Source organism: Dendrobates tinctorius, unplaced genomic scaffold (assembly GCF_039654945.1).
Source record: "Dendrobates tinctorius isolate UK_male_01 unplaced genomic scaffold, ASM3965494v1 ptg000011l, whole genome shotgun sequence".
NCBI classification, from domain to species: Eukaryota; Metazoa; Chordata; class Amphibia; order Anura; family Dendrobatidae; genus Dendrobates; species Dendrobates tinctorius.
This window is the reverse complement of record NW_027361679.1, coordinates 89779395-89805736: the sequence shown is the minus strand read 5'-3', so window position 1 is coordinate 89805736 and position 26342 is coordinate 89779395. Positions and strand designations below refer to the sequence as shown.

The window sequence follows — 26342 nt, the reverse complement described above, 5'->3', positions numbered from 1 at the left end:
TATAAAACGACAGCTGGTAGTTCCCAAGAAGTATAGGCAGGAGCTACTGCGAATCTCTCATGACATACCCTTCGCCAGGCACTTCGGCGTCAGTCGCACCAGGCATCGTCTGACACAAAACTTCTTTTGGCCGGGGGTAAACTTTGATGTTCGTCAGTACTGCCTGACCTGTGACAGTTGCCAGCGCATTGGCAAGAGGGCGGTTCGATGCAAGGCCAAATTACGCCCCCTCCCCATTGTGGAGGAACCATTTAGCCGAGTAGCGGTCGATATGATAGGGGCGTTAACCAAACCCAGTCCATCAGGGAAAAAGTATATATTGACAGTGGTAGATTACGCCACACGGTATCCAGAGGCGGTTGCGTTACCTAACATACTGGCAGAGACGGTGGCGGCCGCCCCGTTCCAGGTGTTCTCACGGGTTGGATTTCCCCGGGAGATAATCTCAGACCAGGGTACCCAGTTTACAGCAGAGGTGACCAAACAACTGTGGAAGCTGTGCGGCGTAAAGTCCATTAGAAGCGCCCCGTACCACCCGCAAACCAATGGGTTGTGTGAGCGCTTCAACGGGACATTAAAACAGCTCATTGGGACTTTTACCAGGACATACAGGGACTGGGAGAAATTCTTGCCACACCTCCTGTCTATCGGGAGGTGCCCCAAGAATCCACAGGGTTCTCCCTGTTCGAGTTGGTGTACGGGAGACGGGTAAGGGGACCCCTAGACTTAGTGCTGGAACACTGGGAAGGGGAGGGCCTCATAGAAGGGGTACCTATTGTACCCTATGTGCTGGAATTCCGGGACCGCCTACAGGAGCTGACTCAGGCTGTACGTGAGAACATGCAGGCGACCCAGCGGCGCCAGCGCATATGGTACGATCGGAGGGCCAGAGAGCGCACTTTGGAAATAGGACAGAAGGTCCTGGTGTTAGAGCCCACTAAGCAGAATAAGTTTCAAGCTGCATGGCAGGGGCCCTACCAGGTAGTGGGGAAAATAGCCGACACAACCTATAATGTCGCTGATTGTGACGACCCCAGGGTTATCCGCATGTTCCACGTGAATATGCTGAAGCCCTACCGGGAGCGCCCTGAAGAGGTAGTGGCCATCTGTGCACCTGAAGCAGAGGATTTAGCTGGACTTCCCTTGCCGGATGTCTTAGGGGAAAGGACTCAGTCTAAAACATGGGACCAGGTACACTTGGGTGAAGACCTAGGCCCCCGGGAGAGACAGCAGGCGGAGGAGTTGTTGAGGCAGCGACAGAGGATGTTTTCGGGGAGACCAGGGTACACTCGCCTGGCACAACACAAGGTTGAGACCCAGGATCAGACCCCCCTGCGACAAAACCCCTTCCGCGTCCCTGAGTCTGTACGAGAGGGGATGCGACAAGAGATACAAGAGATGCTGCGTTTAGGGGTCATTGAAGAGTCAGATAGTCCCTGGGCATCCCCCGCAGTGTTAGTGCCCAAGAAGGATGGGACTACACAGTTATGTGTAAACTATCGTAGGCACAATGAGAAAACAGTGACGGATGCATACCCCATGCCGCGTGTGGATGAGTTGTTAGACCGGCTGGCGGGGGCAAAGTATTTGACCACCATCGATCTATGCAAAGGCTACTGGCAGATTCCCCTTAGTCCTTACGCTATTCCCAAGTCGGCATTTGTCTCCCCGTTCGGCTTATTCCAGTTTCGAGTTATGCCATTCGGGATGCAGAATGCCCCGGCGACCTTCCAAAGGCTGGCTTCTGGATGGTCTCCAGGACTATGCTTGTGCTTACCTGGACGACATCGCCATCTACAGTGCGACATGGGAAGAGCATCTAAATCACCTAGAGACAGTATTGGACAGGATCCACCAGGCCGTAATCACCCTGAACCCAAACAAGTGTCACGTGGGCAAAGCAGAGGTTCAGTATTTAGGACATTGGGTGGGAAGTGGGAAACAGCGACCAGAACCAGCCAAGATTGAGGCCATAGTCAAGTGGCCCATCCCACGCACTAAAACCCAGGTCATGGCGTTTCTAGGGACAGCGGGGTATTACAGGAAATTCGTTCCCAATTACAGCAGCGTAGCCAAGCCCCTCACTGATCTAACCCATAAGAACCAACCCCACCAGGTAACCTGGACCTCAGAGTGTGAGGAAGCCTTCCGCCAACTAAAGGACGCCCTCACCAACTCCCCTGTATTGGCCGCACCCGATCCAACTAAACGTTTCCTTGTTCACACAGACGCTTCTATGTTTGGATTGGGGGCAGTACTGAGCCAAGTTGGGCCGGACGGCCAAGAACACCCGGCTTACCTGAGTCGGAAACTACTGCCCCGTGAAGTAAGCTATGCAGCCATCAAGAAGGAGTGCCTGGCGGTAGTATGGGCACTCAAGAAGTTGCAATCATATTTTTATGGACGACAGTTTTTCCCTCCTAACGGACCATAATCCCCTAGTCTGGCTTAATCGGGTCTCCGGAGACAACGCCAGATTGCTGCGGTGGAGTTTATCCCTACAACCTCTGGACTTCATCATCCACCACAGACCCGGCAAGCAAAATGGTAACTCCGATGGACTAAGTCGACAAACGGAACTTGTACCAACCCCATAAACTTCGGTCATCCCCAAACCGATCCGTTGAGGATCAGACTGTGTATGCCGACCGCGTCTGTTGTGAGTTCATTTTTCCCTTCACCATTGAGGTCTGATGAACTCCCTCCTCTAGTGAAGGAAGGTAGTGAGACTGATTACCAAACACCTGGGCAGCTAGATGATGACTGGATGGCTGGAATTGAGGACTGGATATAAGGCTGCCGACGCCCTTCTTCCTGGCTGGTGATTTTCCTGCTGGATTCTTGGAGACCAGTCTGATTCCTGCATCTCAAAGCTAAGTTTTTCTGCTCTGCTTTGTACTCTTCAGTTTTGTTTTTGTTTTGCCTTGTTTTTTGGGAGTTCTGCCATCCCCGGCCGGGGGTGAGCTGAATTCCATTTTTGTCTCTGATCTGTTGATATTTTGCTCTGTCTTCAGAATATACCTGAGTGCTGATATAGTCTTTTGAAGCCTAGCGACTTCAGGGCCTGTTTTTCCTATCAGTCGGTTGGCTCATTTTGATAGGGTTTTTGCGGATGGCAGACAGCAGCTTTCCTATCCTGTCCTATGTAGTTAGCTTGGGCCCCATCATTTGCTCAACCTATCTTTCTATCTGTGTTAGTATTTTCATCTTGCTTCACCGTCATTATATGTTGGGGGCTGCCTATTGCTTTGGGGTCTGCTCTGGGGCAGTTTAGTTTTTCCCCTTTCTGTCTTTAGGCTATATAGTTCTCCGGCTGTGATCGAGGGGTCTAGGGCACCGTAGGAACCCCCCACGGCTACTGCTAGTTGTTGTGGATAGGTTCAGGGGTCTGCAATCCGATAGCTGCCAACCTTTCTGGTTTTTCTGGACTTAGCTGGTATTTTGTTTTTTCCTCCTTCGGTGACTCATCATAACACGCGTCGCTGAAAATGAGAGCCGTGTTACATGTTACAGAACCACTTAGCACCCAGAATATGTTGTGCAGTTATATGTATGTATAATAGGTTCCATGTGAGATGCATGTCCCTAATGCATCAGTTCACAGGCTGCGCCCCTGGGCAGAGGGGACACGATATTCTCCTTTTGTCCGCCCTCCCCCCACCTTTGTAATTTCCACAGTAAACATCGGCAGTCTCCGGCCACCTGCGGCTTTTGTAATGCATGTCTGGCCTGCCGCTTTTCTATTGGCCTGCCCTCTGTATATCTGTGTGATATATTCTGTGTCCTGTGAGTAAAGTGTTGTCAGACTGGAAATACATGGAGAAGCAGTGATCTTTTATATGCGCCCATGTAACCAAGGAATTCCAGCCAGCGTCATTCATTCAGACTCCAGCCAACGCAGAGCGGACCTCCGAAAGCACGGGGTGGTACTGAAAGAAGTACCCCAGCTTGGTAGACCCCGTTACACTAATAAAAACTTAGAAAAAGGAGAAAAAAAGAAAATAAAGGGAAAAATCAAGGAGTTGGAAAAACACTCCGAAAAGAGATCAAAAATCAGTACAACTTCCAATAATATATATATTTATGTCCGTGCACAGATGCAAGACACACTCTTCTCCTTTTCTCTGCCTCCGCGTCTATTCTCAGTTAAGTAACGTCTCTGAAAACAAAGGGCACACTGAACAATGGTATATACAGCTCAACAACCCAGCTTTGCTCAAAATTCTCACACTGCAGCTAAAACTTTCACAGAATGCAAAAATGAACACGGGAAATACAGCACAAAACAGATGTAACAATATGGGCAAAAGAGGAAGTGTAAAAAAAACTAAAACTTTTTCTGCTCCAGATCTTCATTGAAAGCAGCAATGAATCACAGTTGGATGGACACACATGAATAGACATCCGGGAAAAATCGAAGTCCTCTTTATTTTGTGACACGTAGTACAGGCAGCCATGGTAACCGACAACTGCCCCAATCACACCAGGCGTTTTGGCGCCGGGATGTATCAGCCTCCGTCCTGGGAGACGGGCCCGGTGATATCCCACTAAGGCCTCTTTCACACTTCAGTTTTTTGTGTCAGTTAAAATCCGCCAAAAAGGCGGAGAAGCGGATCCGTTCCTAACTGATGTGAACGGATGCCACAGGATCCGTTTTTTGACGGATTCGCAAAATGAGGAAATTTAAAGGAACCGCTGGCCGAGAGAGATATTTTTTTCTGTCCAGCACCCAGACAGAATTTCGGGTTAAATCAGTGTCTGGAGGATCCGCCGCCCAAAAAAACGTTGCAAGCTCCGTTTGGAAATCTTTGAGGATGTTTACGGACACCAACATTTTGGCGGATCCTCACAAAAACGGATGCAACGGACGGCAATCCGTCAATGGGGAAAAAAATGGATCCGCAAAGAAAAATGGCGGATCCGTTTTTTTTTTCCAAATCGGCGGATCTTGACTGATTGTCAAAAACGGAAGTGTGAAAGAGGCCCAAGTCATCACCATCCGGACCGTGATAACCTCTCCAGTGATCAGCCTGTGATATCTCTCCAAGCTGACACCATCCATGTATGCATGGGAACCATGACAGCTTGTCCAGAGGGATTCACCTGTGATATCTCTCCAAGCTAAAACCATCTGCACCTGGGCCTCGCCTGTCCCAGTTATGTAAAGGAACCGTGATAACTTATCCAGAGAGATTGCTTCCTGTTATCGGTTTCCCAGCAACTGCAAGCAAAATCGGCCACCATTCCAGCCCTTTCTCCCAGATCCTAACAGACATGAAACACGCACACAGCAGACACCTTGACTTATATCCCAGGGTTTGGATAAGAGCGTGGACTTTTATACTACCTGGGAAATGCGGTGGTGACCACACCTGACCGGCAAGAGGTATAGACCTGGACTGGGCACAGGGGACATTCAGGTAAGATAACCAGATTTTCTTACCTTACTTATGGAGCTGCGCAGTCTCTGTCCCCATGAGCCAAGGCCATAGCTGACACCCCAGTCTCTCCGGTCAGCAGGGTCCCTGTGCGTTTCGTCCACTGCCCCATGTTGGGTGTCAGATGTTATGGGAATTTGGATGGATAGATCTATCCCTGTGTGTGCTGCGGCAGATCCCAATTAAAACAGAGTCTTTTGAGCGCTCAAATGAGGAATGATGATACTATACACCTGTTAGCAGCATTACATTCCACCAGAACTCTGGAGGTTTATTGCACATACATGGTTTTATAATTACGTACAGAAAGGAGTGGTTAGTTAATTTACATAAGGTTTGAGCTTCATTGCTATTGGCTATTTGAGTACATGAACGTATATGGAAGTATTCAACAAAAAAAGGCTTATTTAGCAATATATGCTTAGCTATGCTTTTTCCTGCTATTCAACAAAATGGAGACATCAGTTTGAACATCTGCTGTTACTTTCTCTTCTCCATGTCTGGGAAAGCACCAAGGAGCTAGTCTGGTTTGCACTAGTCTGGGTCATGAGTTTGTTAGGTCATTCTGAACAGTTGATTATAGGTCACATATTAGAGATGTTATTATATATCAGTATATAGCAATGTGCATGCAAGTGAGATCTATATGGAATACATATATATTTATTCGGTCGTCCATGACAGCACCACCTGAGAGGGGATCCGCCCTCCAGGAACAGGAAATCCTACAGATACATAAGGGCGGCACCTCTCCCACGCATGAGTTGGTTTCCTGTTCCTGGAGGACAGGATTCCCTACAGATCATGCCATCATGGACGAAGGAATCCCCAGGCCGGCTGTCCGACTCAGGTAGCGGGGGGGTCTCCTACCTCGGGCAGTGTGCGGGGCAGGTGGGAGCGGGGTCCGGTGGATGCCCGTCTCCTGGGCCGGCGCCGGCAGGTAAGTAGGGTTCCCCCCCAGGATCCTGGTCCTTGTTCCGGCCGATGCGGCTCCCCTCCCCTGGATCGCAGTCAGAGTCGTGCGGCTGCGCTTCGGTGGCATCCGGGGAACGCTATGTGTCGGCGCCGCCGGGGCGCTGGTGGCCTGCGCATCCTCGCGCGCGTTGGGCCAGGGGTGGCACGGGTGAGAGGCGGCGCCGGTGGTCTGCGCGTCCTCGCGTGCGCCCGGGCCGGATGTGGCGCGATGGGGGCGGGGCCGGTGGCCTGCGCGTCCTCGCCCGGACCAGAAGTGGTGTGGGGGGGCGGGTCAGGTGGTGCTGATGGCCTGCACGTCCCCGCGCGCGCCCGGACCGGAAGTGGCACAGCGGGGGGCGGGGCTGGTGGCGCCAGACCGGAAATCGGGTGCCGGCCGGCTTTCTCTCTCCCCGTGCGTCGCGGGCGCCAGCAGGGCGGTGGGGGTGGGGGGGCGCGGCACACGGGGTGGACGTCGGGGAAAATGGGGGGGGGGGGTGAAAATCATCCCCTGGCCACGTCACCTGTGGACCCGGATTTCCGGGGGGAGAAAAGGGCACTGATGCACTGCCGAGCGGCTTCAAGCTCAGAGGCAGGATGGACGAGCCGGAAGCTCCTGTGCCACAGCTGGACAAAGAGCAGGAACGTACCTCAGAGAGGTCCCAAACCAGCTCCCGGCAGCAGAAGAAGAAACGAACTGGACAATCCGGGCACAGAAGTTCCTCCAGGCCAAAGGATCCAGCTCGCACCCCCGCCCCCCTCCCCCCCGTGATCCGGTACCTATGCCTTCTGCTCAGGGTAAGAGATCTTCGTGAATGTGCCCTGATGCAGTGTCCCCCTTATGTTTTTCCTTCTATAGGGGAAGAAATGTACTGACATGGCAAAAAACAGGGATTGCGCCCTTTGTAAATGCCCCTTGCCGGATGCCTACCCTAAGAGGCTGTGCCAGCCATGCATACGGCAGACGGTAAAAAAAAAAAAAGAGGAAAAAGGGGGGGGTGTAGTCCCAAAAAGTTACAAGCATTCTTCCTGCTCTATCCCCCCTCCTGTAGGTGGCAGAAGAGACCCCTGACTTCGCTACAAATCTAAGGGAAATAATCAGATCGGAGGTTAAAGCCCTAAGATCCGTATCCCAGGGGGAGTCGTCTAGGAAGAGAAAGAGGGCGAGATTCTCAGAGTCAGGCTCTTCAGCAGACCCTAGAGGGAACGAAGACTCCTCAGAACCCTCCACCTCCGCGTCCGCGTCCTCTTCAGAGGAAGACGCCAGCCGTTTCTGCCTAGGTCTTGACCAAGTGGACAAACTAGTCAAGGCAGTTAGGGCTACCATGGGGATAACAGACGCCAGACCTGAACGGTCAGCACAGGACCTAATGTTCGGGGGTTTAGACCCCAGGAAACGTAAGTCATTCCCGTTAAACGACAGGGTCCAAAATTTGATTAATGGAGAATGAAGGAAACCGGAAAGAAAAGGCTCCCTACCACCAGCCTTTAAACGGCGATATCCCTTTGAGGACCCTGTGGTGAATAAGTGGGAAAAAGCCCTGAGATTGGATGCAGCAGTGGCTAAGGCGTCCAAAAAATCCACTATTCCTTTTGATGACATGGTCTGTTTGAAGGATCTGCTGGATAAAAAGGCGGACTCCTACTTGAAAGGCACATGGGAAATGTCGGCTGGCGCCCTGAGACCGGCGGTCGCAGCTACCTGCACGGCCAGATCTATGATGGTTTGGCTAGACCAATTAGAAACACAGCTGGTAGACAGAGCCTCGAGGGAATCTATCTTAAAAACCCTACCTACCTACCATCAATGATGCGGCAGCCTTTTTAGCCAACGCTTCAGCAGACTCTGCGAGAATGGCAGCCAAGGCCGCAGGGCTATCGAATGCAGCCCGACGGGCTATATGGCTGAAATGCTAGCCCGGGGATATCCAGGCCAGATCCCTGCTTTGCTCCATCCCATGTGAGGGAGAATATCTATTCGGACCAGTCCTAGATGAACTCCTGGAGAAGGCTGGCGATGATAAAAAGAAATTCCCTTCCCTACCCACCACTTCCTATAGGCGTCCCTTTGCTAGGAAGAGATTTTTTCGGAGGAGGTCGTCCGTGGACCGGGGCAGATGGGAAGATAAGAAAGAAAAGGTACCGGTTTTATGTTTTGGAGGGGGATGCCAAGAAGCATCCCGTGAGTCCAAGAAACATCCCCAATGACTAGAAGCCCTGGTGGGAGGTAGACTATCGGCCTTCTACCCAGCCTGGTCACGGATCTCGAACAGTAATTGGATCCTGGGGTTGGTGGCCACAGGCCTAAAGCTCGAATTTGCCTGTGTCCCCCAGAGCAGCTTTAGAGCCACTCCGCTTAGGTCTTCCTTGGCAGAACAGAGTGCCCTAGAAACCAACGGCGAAGGCTTCTACTCCCCCCTATTTTTGATCCGTAAACCGGATAATTCCTACAGGACCATAATTAATATGAAGGCGCTTAACAGATACCTAGTTTCCATTTTGAAAGGTCGAATGACTATCAGCTCCACAATAAAGTTGCTGTTTGAAAATTGTTTTATGGTGGTATTGGATTTAAAGGACGCTTATTACCATATACCCATCTATGCGTCTCATCAGCGTTTCCTTAGAATGGCAGTTCATTTGGAGGGGTCGTTGCAGCATTTCCAAAACGTCGCCCTTCCCTTCTATAGCAGTTGACCCCCGGGGGTTCACTAAAGTTATAGCGGAGGTTATGGCCCATCTACGGGAGGCAGGTATCCTAGTAATCCCCTACCTGGATGACTTCCTTATTGTAGGAAAAACAGCAGTCCATTGTCTGGATCAATTGCAGAAAGCAAAATTGGCTTTGGAGGGGTTAGGGTGGCTATTAAACCTCAAGAAGTCCCGTCTACAGCCCATGAAGGTCCAGCAGTTCTTGGGCTTAATCCTTGATTCGCAGAATCAGGAATGTCGTCTTCCTCACAAAAAATTGGCCCGCCTACGTCAGCAGATCTTGAACGCCTCCAATTGCCCTTCTATGTCTCTCAGGAAGGCAATGTCCCTCCTGGGTTCTCTCTCATCCTGCATCCCCGCAGTCCGGTGGGCCCAGTTCCATACAAGGGTGCTACAGAGCGAGGTTTTACGCCACCAAAAAATCCTGGGCGGGTATCTAAAAGGCCGGTTTCCTCTGTCCCAACAGACTTTGAGAACCCTTGAGTGGTGGCTAGACGAGAACAATCTAGCCAGAGGGGTACCCTGGGAATATAACATAACCCGGGTAGTCACCACGGATGCAAGCCCTACGGGTTGGGGGGCCCATATGGGGGAAACCTTAATTCAGGACCTGTGGGATAGTCATCAGTTGGAAATGTCCTCCAACCTGAAAGAACTAACAGCCGTAGAGAAGGTAGTTAAAAATCTTGTGTATCTACAAGGGCACCATGTTCGTATATTCTCCGACAATCAGGTCACCGTGGCTTACATCAACCACCAAGGCGGCACTCGGTCCAAGCCCCTGATGGAGGTAGCAGAACAGCTGTTCCAGTGGGCAGAGCAACATCTCTTGTCTTTAACAGCTCTGCACATAAAAGGAAAGGAAAACACCACGGCAGACTTCCTGAGCCGCAACCTCCTAAAGCAAGGAGAATGGTCCTTAAAAGCGTCCATCTTCAACCAGATAGTACAAAAATGGGGGCAGCCAGAAGTGGACCTCTTCGCCACCAGAGAGAACAGGAAGGTGCCGCAGTTCTGCTCCCTGAATCCCAGGGAGAACCCTCTGGCAGTAGATGCTCTTCTAATCAAATGGGACTTCAGGCTAGCATACGCCTTCCCTCCCCTGGCTCTACTACCCCTGGTGATGAGGAAAGTCAGGACAGACAAAGCGAGGATTATAGTGATCGCCCCGTTTTGGCCCAGGAGGGCATGGTTCTCATGCCTGAGGACCTTGTCGGTATCCGACCCTTGGGTTCTACCAAACATCCCAGACCTCCTGTCCCAGGGCCCAGTTTACCATCCTCAGGTAGCTGGCCTACATCTGACGGCGTGGATTTTGAACGGGCACTGCTAAAAGAGAGAGGTTTTTCCCCGGCCCTAATTAACACCCTACTTAAAAGCAGAAAGCCGGTTACAACAAAAATCTATGTGAGGATCTGGAAAAGATTCCTTCAGAGCTCGGGGGTAGTAGCTGGACAGTCCACTCCCATAACGCAGATCTTAGAGTTCTTGCAAAAAGGTCTGGATATGGGACTCTCCGCCAGCACCCTCAAGGTACAGGTGTCGACTCTTGGGGCACTGTTTAACTGCAACATCGCCAATAACTTTTGGATCAATAGGTTTATTAAGGCAACGGGCAGGTCCAGACCGATAGTGAGAAATAAATTTCTGCCATGGGATCTAAACTTAGTCCTTACGGCCATGACAGAGGCCCCGTTTGAGCCTATTTCATCAGCTTCCACTAAAAACCTGTCTCTTAAAGTGGCTCTCCTGGTAGCGTTGACATCAGCCCGTAGAGTGAGTGACATGCAGTCGCTATCTAGACTTCCTCCTTACATATAATTCAGGGATGACAGGGTAATTCTTACACCCGATCCAGCATACCTGCCTAAAGTAGCCTCCAGTTTCCATAGAACTCAGGAGATAGTTCTTCCATCCTTCCTCCCTAATCCCACGAACGATAAGGAAAGGAAATTTCACACGCTAGACGTTAGGAGATGTCTCCTAGAGTACCTGACAGTTACTGACCCCTGGAAAAAAGATAATGCCTTATTTATTTCCTACCAGGGCACTAGAAAGGTCCTTAGGGCTTCATAAAGTTCGCTAGCGAGATGGATTAGAGAGGCTATTTCTTCAGCATACACCTCAAAAGGCAAACAAGCCCCTGGCAAGCTGAGGGCGCATTCCACCAGGGCCATGGCAACTTCGTGGGCAGAGAGATCGGAGGTCTCAATCGACCAAATATGTAAGGCAGCTCCTTGGTCCTCTCCGAGCACCTTTTATAACCATTATAGACTAGACCTGGGTGCTTCCTCAGACCTCTCCTTTGGTGTCAGGGTTCTGCAGGCTGTAGTCCCTCCCTAAAGTAATTATTACTCTCTGTAATTCTCTCAGGTGGTGTTGTCATGGCTGACCGAATAAAGTCGTAGTTACTCACCGGTTAACTGTATTTTTCGGAGTCCATGACGGCACCCGTACATTCCCTCCCTTTAGTTTAATTTGGGTGTGCACTTCTTCCTCTTGTATGTACACGGATAATTGATAGTTGTGTAGAGTATTGTATATAATTTATGCTATTAACCATTACGGTCCTCTTGTGCTCTGTAAACCAACTGATGCGTGGGAGAGGTGCCGCCCTTATATATCTGTAGGATTTCCTGTTCCTGGAGGGCGGATCCCCTCTCTCAGTTGGTGCTGTCATGGACTCCGAAAAATACCGTTAACCGGTGAGTAACTACAACTTTCCATCACAGTGATACACATGTGGGGAAGGTGACCGGACGGACGGACTAGTCAGAGTGAAGAAGGAAAGGTTTGCACAGTGTAGGTAGGTGTACAGTGGGGAAACAGCTAGGAAAGTGTAGTGGACGTGCAGTACCTTGGGTTGACCATTAGATGGCAGGGAGGAGTGTGAGCAAAGGACTTGACATCAGCTTAGGGCTTTAGAAACCGTTGGTCATGGGGGGCGTGGTGACAGTGACAGTTTCAAGGAACCGGGTTGGATAGAAATACTGAGGGAAGGTTCCAGTCCCCAGGGGGAGCTCCAGTGACAGGAGGACTGCTACAGTCTGTGCGCTGTGAGGTGAATCCAGACCAGGGGGACTGAGGAGAGAGAACAACAGGGGGGTGGTCCTGACAGGTACACCGCAACAGAGACGAGTTAAAAGGGAATAGGCACACCGTGTAGAGTACGACGTCTGACCAGTGAACGGACTGTTGGTGATTTGGCTTAGGGCAGCCACAGTGTCGGAAGCTGTAACTACGTCAGGAAAGGAGAAAGGACAGGACGTATATATACGTCCCCGGCGAGAAACACGGTGTGTGAAGCGGCTCTGGATTTAGAGGGCCATGAATGAGGTACTGTGCTGTGTCGTGAAGCGGCTCTGGATGTGGAGGGCCGAGAGAGAGCGATATGGCGATGTGTTGCGAGGGCCGTCAGACGGACGGCGCGCAGAAATAAACTTGGACCTGTTGTACCCATTACCTGCCTCCATCTTGTCTCTGTCTCGTCTCTGCGCGGTAAGAAGAGGGACCACCCCCCCCAGCTCGCCCCCCACCACCTCTACACACACATGCATAAACACACACATACATTCAATTTTATATATATATATATAGATGGGCCTCCCCCTCCCCCCCCCCTTCCCCGGTGAGCAGAAGCAAAGCGGAGGAGACCCGGACTGGCTGAGACTTGCTCTGCAGCCTACAATGAGGCAACACAGCTGAGCCATTATCTAAACTGCGTGGCACACTGGGGTCCGGGCTAATTACTTTATTAAGACCCAAGGCCCTGGTCACTCACAGCTGCGGCTACTTACATTGTATGGCCGCAGCATAGGGGGCCGGCCGCTTCTGACATCCATGACGTCAAGCGCTTCCAGTCCGCCCTGTGTTCGTAAGCTGCCGGAGTGCCCCGAACCCTTGCAGTACATTATTATGCAGTAGTTGAGGGCCTGATAGTGATAAGGTGTGCTTGTACGCCCACTCACCCGTCCGACCCCCCATTCCCACATCCGACATCCCATTCCCCACCTACCCGCTACTCTTCTTGTGCCCCCCACCCAGTGTGAGGTTGGAGGTAGTCTGTCTGCTGCTTGCTATTTTTAATAGGTTAGAATAGAGTACGGACTGGCCAAAAGAGTCCTACCTTGTCATGGTGGTGGCGACTTAAAAGATCTTTTTGCTGCAACAAAGGCTGATGGCTATGTTTGTGATATGGTGTTCAATGGGAACTGTTAATGTGTGATTGGTGAGAACGTGGTGCCGAAGTGGAGTTTTTCCAATTTTTGGTGGTGGGACTGTGGAAGGTTTGAGGGGTGAAGGTGGAGCTGGGGTGGATCCTCAAGGGGGGCCCGTAAATTTTTCCTGTATTGAGCACCAAAATTATTGTTGGCAACCCTGACCACATGTGCCATTTTGAATAATTTGGTGCATAAAATGTCAATGAATACCACGAGACAAGGAAAGAAAAGTGACATATGGCAAATGATGAATCTGGCTCCAATGGTTTCTATGATGATGGCACTAGATTATTTTTTGTCTGGGTGAAATCTCAGCACATCCCTCTTGCAAGCTGCTGAATAAACCAACCAAACATGGGTATTTTACAGACAACTATTTAAAAGCAAATAGGTTTTCCCTGTAACATTCCTAAAATATATATATATATATTTTTTTTAATTGGTGACTAAAATACTATTTCTTTTTCTCAGTAATGGAGGAACAATCTCCTTGGGGTGAAGATGTATTGGAAGATGATGATGAGGAACTGGAAGATAATGAAACCGAGAGCTCTGGAAGAGTGCCTCACTCTGAAAAGGCAAACAACTTTTTGACAAAGAGGGGCATCACCTTGCGGGTACTCTTGAAAGATGGCCTGATCGAGCCAGGTCAAGGGGTCTTATCTATACTCTACTTGGTGAGATCATTTATATATTTACATTTTGCTTAGCTCTCAAACTGCTTCCAGCTTTTAACAAGTATGTTAGGAATATGTAAAAAATATCTATTGTACCCTTTGTTTAAATCAATTTAAATAGAACTTATAAACAAAAATCTAGTTTTATTAAAAATTTGAATTATGTGTATATTTTCTTAATTTAGATAGATCCTATCTGCTGTCAATATCAGTATCTATCTAAAATACTCGTTTTATGTACCATTTTGTGAATGGCACGTTTCTCGCTTGTCTTTTTGTCCCATGCATGCAATTACTTTACAACCGATTTCTGTATCTATCCTTTCTGATGTATTTACTAAATGACATATTTAAGTTTGCCCAAATTACCACTTAAATCTTCTAACATGTACCAATCTGAGTTAATAAAAGACACCATTATCTCCTGGATTTCTCCAGTAGACAGTAACGATTCCATGAACATTCTCCACTTTTCTGTCATTTTATCTTTCTGTATTTCTGCCTCTTTTTTTCCAAATACAAGACAGAAAGCAGCCCTGCCTCTATCTCCTTCATCCCTGGAAGTGTTTTGGCAAGCCAATTTTGCAAAATTAAACACTTTGTTACCAGTGTCACGTTGTGAAACAAATCATGCAATTTTCCACCTCTTATTTTGCCTGTCGTATAGTGGAACAACCAGCTCCATGGGTCGATGTCCACCCAAATCCCACACATTTTAAAATACATGTCTTGAGTCTTTACCCAGAGTTCTTGTGTTTTAGGGCACGACCATATTCCATGTTCCATGTCTGTTTTAGGTGTGTTACATTTAGGGCAACTCTTTTGCCTGTCAGGTTTTTGTGGAGTTGGCTGTATATTGAATCCGCATATTATTCTGTTCATTATCCTGAATTGGCTGTCCCTCCACTGCTCATTGATATGTTTCCTTACCAGTTCCCAACCTTGCAGTATTTTATGATCAAGATCTCCATCTTGTATGTGTTTTTCCCATTTGTGAAAAACTCTGCTCCTGATGGACACAGTGTGTCCCTCAGTCCCCCATACATTGAGGAGATCGATACATCCCCAATGTCCCTGGCAACCATATCCTCCCACACCTTGGAGTCGATTTCCCTCCTCACGTCCTGTAGATTATCTAATACATAGTGCTTTAATTGGCTGTAGAGCATCAGATGGAATCGTGGCAATTTATACTTGTCTGTCACCTCTGGTCCCGTCAACCAACGACAGTCCTGAACACGTATTAAGTCATCTAGCGTCTGTATACCTTTTGTATCCATGCCGTATACAGTTCATTTTCTTTACCTAATTTAAAGGCTGGGAATGCCCAGGGATTAAGATGTGTTGATACCTTCCATGACATTTTCAGTTTTTTCCTTACTGCCTTCTATGTGGCAATAGTAGTGTCCTTACAGATTACCGAGTGTTTAATATCTGGCGGAATATGTGATAATGTGTGTGAAGCAGTGCCGTCAGGTCCCATGGACCACAAAATTCCGATTCTAGCGTATAATCGGTAGAACGCCCCGTCTTTTTAACCCAATCAATTACATTTCTCATTAAGCATGAGAGATTATAGCCTCTAATGTTTGGAAATCCTACCCCCCTCCCTCTTTTGAACGCATTAAAGTTCTCAAAGCAAGTCTCGCCCTTCTCCCTCTCCATATGAACTTAGAAAAGGCCTTATTCAGTCTTAGAACATCCACGTGTCGAATCAGCATTGGAATAGTCTGCAATGGGTACAATAGTCTTGCAAAACTTGTCATTTTGATTAGGTGGCATTGTCCTAGTAGTGAGAGGGGTAAACTCCCCCATCTTTCTAATTCTTTCTCTATTTTATCGATAATTGGTTTATAGTTTAGGTCATATATCTGTTTCAGCGATTTTCCCAAATTTATTCCCAAGTATTTTATAGATGTTGTCGCTTTCGGGATACCCATTATATTATTTCCCTGGCTTCGTTTCTCAGCATTTCTCATGAACAAAATCTCACATTTACTTTTATTTAACCGGAAGCCCGAAAATTCTCCAAATTTTTCAATCTCTGATAGTAATTTAGGGAGATCTTCTTCTGGGTTTCTCATAAATAAAATTATGTCATCTGCAAATAGTGCAGTTTTAACCATCTGTCCTCCCACCGTCACACTCTTGCATATATCATGATCATTTAGATACCTTGACAAAGGCTCTATTGCCAGGTTAAACAATAGAGGGGACAGAGGGCACCCCTGCCTCGTTCATTTTTTCAGCTCGAAGGTTTCTGACAGAAATCCCGGCGTATATATCCTTGCTCTTGGGTTATGATATAGAGCTGTCAAAAATTGCCTAAATGGGCCCACCAGATTTATTCTATCTAATACTTACCCAGCCACGGCCACCTCACGTTATCAAACGCTTTTTCTGCGTCTAGTGTGACCATGGCTGGGTCTTCCCCCCCCTTTCCAGGCGTTTATTTCTAGTCGCGTCTAGTAACAACATAGCTTTCCTGATATTGGTAATGGCTGACCTACCCTTTACAAAGCCTGTTTGATGTTTCGAGATTAACCTTGGTAGTATTTTAGCCATTCTATCGGCCAATATTTTTGATAGAAGTTTGACATTTTGGTTTATTAATGATATTGGCCTATATCCCGAGGGGTCTTCCAAGTCTTTCCCTCCCTTTGGGAGAAGTTTTATGTAAGCCGTATTCATAACTTCTGACATGTCTTGCAGAATACAACAAATCTTTAAGTATGGGAGTTATTTGTCATTTAATGCTTTATAGAAGGAACCATTAAACCCATCGGGCCCAGGAGCTTTATTGGACCCCAACCCCTTTATTGCCATACTTATTTCTTCCTCTGTGATGTAACCATTCAAGTCTTGTAATTCCTCGTCCGTAAGTTTCGGGATATTAATTTTGTCAAGCCATGTGTCTCCTGTTGCATCCTGTCGTCCTTCCTCTCTATAAAATTTCCCTAACTCCCGATTTATGTCTTTGGGATCCGTCAGTCGTTGTCCTCCCTTATTTCTGACTGCCATTATAGATGTATGAGCATACCTTCCCTTGGCCAAATTGGCCATTACTTTCCCTGCTTTGTCGCCATACCTATTTAGTTCTATGTCCAGGTAACTCTTATATAGTTGTTCGCTTTTTTTCTGCTCATTCTTTTTTAGCTCGCATCCAATTGTTTTTATCCTCGTGTAATAAGGTGTTTTTATATTTTGTATATGTTGTCCCGACTTCGCCGCTTGCCCTTATAAATTGGTCTTTTATTTGCTTCTTTAATCTCTGCGTGTGGGCTATGATGTTTCCTCTTAATACCGCCTTCGCAGTTTCCCAATATAGTCTAGGATTGGAATTGTGTTCTTCATTATGGGATGCAAATTCACTATTCTCCCATCCGTTTTACAAAATCATAGTCCTTTCTCATAGATCCCGGGAAACGCCATATATAATCTGTCCCTTTCTGGTGTATATCAGCCAAGTCCAGAGTTACAGGACTATGATCCGAGATCACCATGTCCTTCAGGTAAAGGAGAAAACAAGGGGAACTGCTACCTTGGATCTAATCCTTATAAACAGGGAGGAAATGGTTGAGGAGGTAAAAGTGGCTGGGACCCTAGGAGGTAGCGACCATGCTATTTTAGAATTTTGGATAACTAGAGGCGGAAGACCTGTGAAGACTCAGACGTCAAGGTTAGATTTCAGAAAGGCAGATTTTAAGGGATTCAGAAAGAGAATTGGAGGGATCCAATGGCTGGATATCCTTAAAGACAAAAATGTCCAGGAAGGATGGGAAATCTTGAAAAATGAAATTCTCAAAGCACAGTTGTTAACAATTCCGAAAAGAGGGAAGAATAGGAAGCATTTAAGGAAACCAGGATGGATGAACACAGAACTTAAGCACATGCTAAAAAGGAAGAAAAAAATGTTTATGAAATGGAAAGAGGGAGGCATATCTAAAGAAGAATATAATGCTGTCTGCAGAACCTGCAGGGCACAAATCAGATTAGCTAAAGCTGAAAATGAATTGAGGCTTGCAAGAGATGTCAAAAGCAATAATAAAGGATTTTGGGGATATGTCAAAAGTAAAAGAAAAGTCAAAGATGCTATAGGATTTTTACAGGATGAAAATGATGAAATGGTAAGACAGGATGTTGAGAAGGCTGAACTTTTAAATTCCTATTTTGCATCTGTTTTCTCTCAGAAAGGAAATGTAACATCAACTGTTATTCACTGTCCTATTAAGGGAATAGAAGAATCCAGGATATCTATAAACAGAAAGATAGTGAGGAAACACTTAGCTAACCTAAATGAATTCAAGTCTCCAGGTCCAGATGAATTACACCCCAGAGTACTGAAGGAGATAGCAGAAGAAATTTTTGAACCCCTCTCCATAATCTTTGAAAATTCTTGGAGAACAGGAGAAGTGCCAGAAGACTGGAGAAGAGCAAATGTTGTTCCTATCTTCAAAAAGGGGAAGAAGGTGGACCCAGGCAACTATAGGCCGGTGAGTCTGACTTCTATACCAGGAAAGATCTTTGAACAAATTATTAAACAACATGTATGTGAATACCTGGATAAGAATGAAGTGATTAAACAGAGTCAGCATGGGTTTGTAACTAATAAGTCATGTCAGACTAATTTAATTTCCTTCTATGACGGTATTACTGATTGGGTGGATCAAGGAAATGCTGTAGATATAGTATATCTTGACTTCAGCAAAGCATTTGACAAAGTCTCTCATACAATCCTTATTGAAAAAATGACTAAGTATGGAATGGACAAGGCAACTGTTAGGTGGATTCATAACTGGCTTAGTGATCGGACCCAAAGAGTGGTCGTAAATGGCTGCACATCCAGTTGGAAGAATGTCTCAAGTGGGGTACCACAGGGCTCTGTTCTTGGCCCTGTATTGTTCAACATCTTTATCAACGATTTAGATGAAGAAATTGAGGGTAAACTGATTAAATTTGCTGATGACACAAAGCTAGGAGGGATAGCTAATACTAGAGAAGAGAGAGAGAGGATTCAAAAAGATTTAAATAAACTGGAGAAGTGGGCAGTAACTAACAGAATGGTTTTTAACAGGGAGAAATGCAAAGTACTACATCTGGGCAATAAAAATGAAAAAAGCATATATAGAATGGGAGGAATAGGGCTAAGTGACAGCACATGTGAAAAAGACTTGGGTATACTAATAGATCACAGACTGAATATGAGTCAACAGTGTGATGCAGCAGCAAAAAAGGCAAATGCAATTCTAGGATGTATTAACAGAAGCATACAGTCTAGATCACGTGAAGTAATTATTTCCCTCTACTCCTCTTTGGTCAGACCTCATCTGGAATATTGTGTCCAATTTTGGGCACCACATTTTAAAAAAGACATCAACAAACTGGAGCAAGTTCAGAAAAGAGCGACCAGAATGGTGACCGGTCTGCAAACCCTGTCTTATGAGGAAAGGTTGCAGGATTTGGGAATGTTTAGTTTGCAAAAGAGAAGACTGAGAGGAGACTTAATAGCTGTCTACAAATATCTAAAAGGCTGTCACATTGTAGAAGGATCAACTTTATTCTCATTTGCACAAGGAAAGACTAGAAGCAATGGGATGAAGCTGAATGGGAGGAGACACAGATTAGATATTAGAAAAAACTTTTTGACAGTTAGAGTGATCAATGAGTGGAACAGGCTGCCACGAGAAGTGGTGAGTTCTCCTTCAATGGAAGGCTTCAAACAGAGGCTGGACAGACATCTAACTGGGATGATTTAGCGAATCCTGCTTTGAGCAGGGGGTTGGGCCAGATGGCCCAGGAGGTCCCTTCCAACTCTACGATTCTATGATTCTATGATTCAATATTGTCGGCTAGCAATCTAAGCAGTAACTTATCTGAAATAATGAACATGTCTTATGCGCGTGAGAGTAATGTGTGAATTCCCAGTCCATATGGTGCCTTGATCTCCACGCACCTTTCAGCTGCAAATTCAATATCATGTCCTCTAAGTACCCTTTTTTCCCCCGTGTGTCTTTTCTCCTCCCCTAGGCTCAGTCCCGTTAACCTCCCTTTTCTATCCTCATCCTCTCTAAGTACCTCGTCATAGTCTCCCCCTATAATTATGTTATCCTCCTTATCCGTAAGTATTATATTCTGTAAAGACGTAAAGAATTTCTTTTGGTTTATGTTTGGGGCGTATATGTTATATAAACTAACAATGTCGTTATGTATTTGTAATGTCAAATGAATTACCCTGCCCTCTTGGTCTGTCTCTACAGATGTCACTTTATGTGCCAACGATTTATGTATAAGTATTAAGACCCCTGCTTTTCTATCTAGCGCGCTAGAGCCATAAACTTCTCCCAGCCATAGTTTCTTCATCCTAAAAAAATCTTCCTTGACTAGATGCGTCTCTTGAAGCATGGCTATATCTACCTTTAGTCGTTTTAAATGACGGAGTATCATCAGCCTTTTGTTTGGTGAGCGTAATCCCTTTACATTCCAAGTTATTAACCTAACCATTTTTTAGTATATTTCCTTCTGTAGGTATAAGTGAAATATAACTTTATCTTAAGGGCCTGTCACACTAAGCGATATCGCTAGCAATATCACTATAACGTCACTGGTTTTTGTGACGTTATAGCAAAATTGCTAGCGATATCACTATGTCTGATACTTACCTCCGACCACTACCCCGCTGGTTATCGCTGATCGCGCGAGAACGTCCTGGACCGTTTCTCGTCGTCAGCTTCCTGTGGCGCCGACGAGCGACGCGTGGACGCGGGTGGTAGGACGTCTGGATCGCCTCATCTGACAGGTAAGTAGCGACCCCCGACCCCTGCTATGTCGCTGGTGAGATCTGCCTGTGTGGCAGCTCACTAGCGACCACTTAGCGATGCACCAGCGATCCTGACCGCGTCATATCGCTGGTCGGGATCGCTGGTGCATCGCTAAGTGTGACAGTACCTTTATTCGTGTACGGTATGTCATTAAGTATCTTCTTAGCCAGTAGTAAATTTATTAGCATATAATAAGTAGAATCATGGACAATCTTTTCCCTCCCTCCCCCTCGTTTTCCCCATCCCTCAGCCCTCCCACCCCATATAGAAACCACATTTTTGACTTCTCTTTTTTCCACCACTATCCAGACTGAATTATGTCCCGTCCACCTTATTTCTCACATCTAACCTTAACCGTCGATGTTATATATAATTAGGCCCTGAGCCCTGAACCTCTTGTGATCAAACTTCAAGTCTTTAGAACTTAAAAGTCCCCCACCCTTCTATATAGCTACAACAGTTCTTAATTCCTACGTTATTCCAACAGTACAAAAACACCTTTTGTCACCTCATCTATGATGTCAGAGGAGCATAAAGTTTGTTCCCCACCCCACCCCCCAAGAGAACCCCCACAATATAATTTCAACAGTTGTGGTGCAATTTTACCCCAAAAAAGTTCCCAACTCAGAACAAAACAATGCAATTAGTGTTGTCCTTGTCCATCTTCCCGATATACTGATCATCCCCAGCTGTCATTGTTAGGAGTTGGCATAAAGTTCTCCTCTGTGAAGACAACTCAGTACCTCAGTACCCCTAGAGCAAGAGGACATAAACCTCGCCAGTTGCTGGTGCACCCCACATCGTAGATTGCTGCAGTCTGCGACCTGGGCTTTTCATTCGTTCCAGCCGTATCCGTATAGCCTAAAAGGGGAAAAAAAGGGGGCGGTAAGGGGGAGGGAAGGAAAAACAAAACAGGAAAAAAAAAAACAAGAAAAAGGTATTCCATGGGGTGCGGTAGTTTATGAAATCTGTAGGGGAAAGAGAGCGTCTCTCCACAAACATCCAAGAGAGTCCCTCCTCTTAGGTCCCAGACGAGTGAACATATAAGTAGATAATGCATCTTCGTACGTCTTTCAGATGTTACTGATGTACAGCTACTTTTTCTCAGAGAGTTGGTGATAGTAAACAGTCCTTACTAAGCTTATATTTATCTCTTAGTCTTCATCACCATCTCTCAAGTGGCTCTTGTATGACTTTAGCCTTAACTGGACTCCCTTACCAATCACGAGATGTATTTTATATCAGTTTCTCCGTCCTTGATTCCTTTTTGCATCTTGTCTTATTTGGCTTTTTTGGTTGAGCTTGTCACTGGGGGTCTTGTCACTGGGGGTCTCTGTTCTTTTGCCATTGAGACTCCCTCATTGTCCCCCTCCGTATGCGCCTCCGATCTTAGTCTATAAGCATGAGGCTGAGTCGTCCCTCTCTCCTCTTCTATGTTCCTTTCCGCCACCCCTCTTGGTGGGCTGGTATTTCCTGGCGATTGATGGCCGGAAGAGGGCATCTGCTGTTTTAAACATTCTATGGCCTCTTTAGGGTCCACGAACGACCTCATCGTACCCTCTCTTGTTCTGAATCGCAAAGTTGCTGGGTAATTCAGTTGGAATCTTACATTGCGTTTTAACAGTAGAGTACATATTTCGCTGAATGCCCTCCTCCTTCGTGTCACTTCAGCCGAAAAATCTCCAAACAGAAGGACTTTGTGTCCCTGTATTATCAGTGGTCGCTGCCTCCCCTTATAGGCTCTAAGTATTTCTTCTTTATCTTTAAAATTCAGATATTTTGCCACAGATTGACGCGGTCTTTGTGCTGCCTTGTTGTTTTGTCTAGTCCTGCTTTTGTCAGATTCCGAGGACTCTCTAGGAGGGCCTATTCTATGAGCATGTTCCACTCTGCATTTGTATGACAGACACAACTCCTTTGGCAGTTCTGTCTCAAATATATCATTTAACTGTTGTGCATTTATTGACTCTGGGAGACCTATCAGCTTCAAGTTATTTCTGCGGGACCTGTTTTCCAAATCTTCCAGTTTATCCATTGTGTAGGAGGACTGACTCTTTAAATTATTAACCTGTGCCTCTAACTGGCAGATTCTGTCCTCAGCCTCTGAGATCCTGTGCTCCGCCTCCTGTAGCTGCCCTTCCTGATGAGTCACCCTGCACTGCAGCACTTTGGTGGTGGCTTGTATCATGTCGGCTACAGCCTGCTTGAAATCTTCAGCCAGGTAAACCGCCATTTCTTTTGCTAGTAACTTGAAATTAATTTGGCCCTGCATATATAACTGTTTTTCCAGCATGCCTCCTGAATCTGCTGCACTTTGCTGGCTGTGTTTCCCTTCTGTCACGGGGGCCTCCTTCCCCTTCGCTTGCGAGTATGAAAATTAAAGGGTTAAAAAAAATTATACACACATTTGGTATCGCCGCGTTCAGATACGCCCGTTGGTATCGCCGCGTTCAGAAACGCCCGATCTATCAAAATATAAAATCAATTAATCTGATCGGTAAACGTCATAACATACCATACATAACGCGGGATATGCATGACGATAAATACTAAACAAACATTTAAAACTGCAATATGATGTGCCATTGAGCTACCAGTAAATGATAACTAATCTTAAAAAAAGAAAATTATACAATATCTATCACCAAAAAGGAACAAAATTAGGTAAGACCTTCAAAAATTTACCATGCATTTCCTTGGCACCCTAGTGTACGCAGTATGAGGTTCAGTTACACTGTGGGGCTCAGAAGGGAGGGGGGCATTTGGATTTGGGAGCAGAGAATTTGCCGAATTTCTTTTGGCGGCTGAGGAGCCATTTTGCTTTTCCAGAGCCTCTGTGCTACCAGTAATGTGGCAGCCCCCTATATTTCCATTAACAGATGACAGACCTGAGTGAGGACTTGCGTTTTTTGTGGATTGAGTTGAAACCTTTATTGGGAGCATTTTGCATAAGGTTTGGGATCATATTTATCCGGCGCTCTACGCTGAGCACTTACTTTGCGGTTTCCATCTAAATGTCTGAGTGACGTGATTCAGATGAAACCTCCGAGAGATCCATTCACTATAATGAGGCAGCAGAGTTATTCTGGACTTCGTCTGGCCTCTGTTCAGCGGTGTCGTTTTAAGAAGTGCACAGAACTGTGGCAGGCGGCACTTTTATGCAACCCTAAAAAGACGGACTCCTCCGGATCACAGATCCTATGGCGTCCACTTCCTCCATCTGCCTCATTATAGGGAATCTTTCGTCGAAGGTCCTGTCTGAATCATGTATTTCAGAGATTTACACGGAATCCACGGTGTAAGCACTCACCGCAGAGCCTTACTGCTATCATTGGGAGGCAGAATGAAAAAATAACAGCAGGTAAAGAATTGGTTCTATTTATTTTTTACGCCGTTCCTCATGCAGTACAAGTGATTAGACGACTTTATTCTTCGAGTCGGTGTGATTACAGTGATATCAGAATTATATTGGGTTTTTGTGTTTGGCAGCTGTCACACACTAAAAGACGCTTTTTATTGCAAAAACTAGTTTTTTGCATCATCACATTTTGAGAGCTATAATTTTTCTATGTTTTGGCCCACAGAGCCATATGAGGGCTTGTTTTTTGCGGGACGAGTTGACATTTTTATTGGTACCACTAGTTCACTGGCAGTTCAGCTCATCAGACACTGCCAAAGGAGAAAAACTAAAGAGGAGGAGGGAGATGGAGGCAGGCGAAGCTAAAGCTGTTCAATGCGCAGGTGCAAGATTCCCAGCCCTGCAGTGTGAATACTTTATAACACACTGCGGGGTGGGATCAGGGGACTCCAAAACACGCAGGCTTCATAGCCTGATGTCAGCTCTCGGGCAGCCTGCACTGCGCATGCCCGAGAACTGTTGGAACAACGCAGGCGCCCTCCGGCATCCAACACAGGAGGAGGCGGTGCCGGACGCTACAAGGGGGTTGATGGACAGCTAGGAGGCGGCTTATACAGTGGGACATGCCGTACCTCTCTGACTGATTCCAGGTATGAGGACCTAGTTATAAAAGTCAATATTTCAGAAACAAAAGAGCCACCTTCACAGAATGCAGCCTTGGTGCTGCTGAAGGTGGTTCTTTTAGTTAAAAACGCCCTGGAGGGGTGACCGGTTCCCTTTAATAGTGTACTTTTCGTTAGTACTAGGATGTTGAAAGCTGGTACCTTTCATCATGTAGGAACAAGTGATACAGTTTAAACATGGAAAACAGCCTGTTTTCCTTTTTCCAGTCAAGTATGTCTGCGTTTTTGTTTTTTTTTTTAGGGCCAAAGTCAGAATGAATCAATACATGTTTTTTATTTCTCGTCCTTTTATATGACATTACTGGAGGAGATTGATACTCCTCAATGTCTGGTAAGCATTTACCCAGCATGGCCCAATGTTGTCTAATAATTCTCACAATGGTATCGCTCTCTTCACTGAAAGTAGTCACCATCAGGAAACTCTTATTTTCCCCACATTCAATTTACTACAAGATAGAGTCACGCTCTATTGTATTAACCACCTTCACCCATTTCTTGAGTAAATTATTTGGATAGTTTCTCTGTTTGAATTTTCTCAAGATACTTAATACCTTTTCATCACTCACTATCCTCTAGCTTGCAAGAATTGGCTATAGGGGAAAGATTAAATTATTTTCCGTGGATGAGGACTCCCATACTTAAGAATATTGTTTTTGTCAGTGGACTTAATAAAAAGCTCAGTAGAAAGTCTTGAAATTACTTTGTTTTCGCAAGGACATCCAAAACTTGGATCTCAGTGCTGAGATTTCAATCTGCGCATGTGCCGCCTCCAGCGGCCATTTTCCCCGGAGGCCACCGCATTGCAGCAATGGATGCGCGAGGGCTCCGGGCTTTCACAAAATGTTGGTGCACTACCGAGCACCACCGAACCTGCTGCACCAGCCAGGGACGGGAATCAGATCATCGCTGGACCATCAAACACCTCTTGTGACCCCGCTCCACCAGCACTGCCAATTTCCCTGGTAAGCTGAATTCAGACTGTAAGATGGTCCCCAATTTGATGTATTAATTTTTTTCCATATTTTCCTTCTGAAAATTTGGAGTACATCTTATGGTCTGGTGTGTCTTATAGTCTGAAAAATACGATAATATTTGGTGCATAAACCTTTTGCAATTACAGAGGTTAGATGTTTCCTGCAGTTCTTGACCAAGTTTGCACACACTGCAGCAGGGATTTTGGCCCACTCCTCCATACAGATCTTCTCCAGATCTTTCAGGTTTCGAGCTGTCGCTGGACAACACTAAGTTTCAGCTACCTTGAAAGGTTTTCCACTGGGTTCAGGTGTGGAGACTGGCTAGGCCACTCCAGGACCTTGAAATGCTTCTTACAAAGTCACTCCTTGGTTGCTCTGGCTATGTGTTTTGTGTCATTGTCATGCTGGAAGACCCAGCCATGACCCATCTCCAATGCTCTTACTGAAATAAATAAGATAAGTTTATTTAGTATAAAAAAAATGTTTTTATTGCAATTTTGTAAAATTTTTT

The 26342-nt window shown here is 46.4% G+C and overlaps 1 protein-coding gene across 5 annotated transcripts in view; it reads left to right on the top strand.

Moving 5' to 3' along the window:
• The window catches only part of MPND (MPN domain containing), a 145559-nt gene that overhangs the window by 59660 nt on the left and 59557 nt on the right, over window positions 1–26342 (top strand). For all 5 annotated transcript variants that reach the window (XR_012220129.1, XM_073544578.1, XM_073544601.1 and 2 more), the window contains exon 2: window positions 13793–13998. Coding sequence is in view for 4 of the 5 variants with exons in the window: in XM_073544578.1 (XP_073400679.1) it covers window positions 13795–13998 (204 nt within the window). In the remaining variant the exon portion in view is untranslated. The remainder of the gene's footprint in view (window positions 1–13792; window positions 13999–26342) is intronic.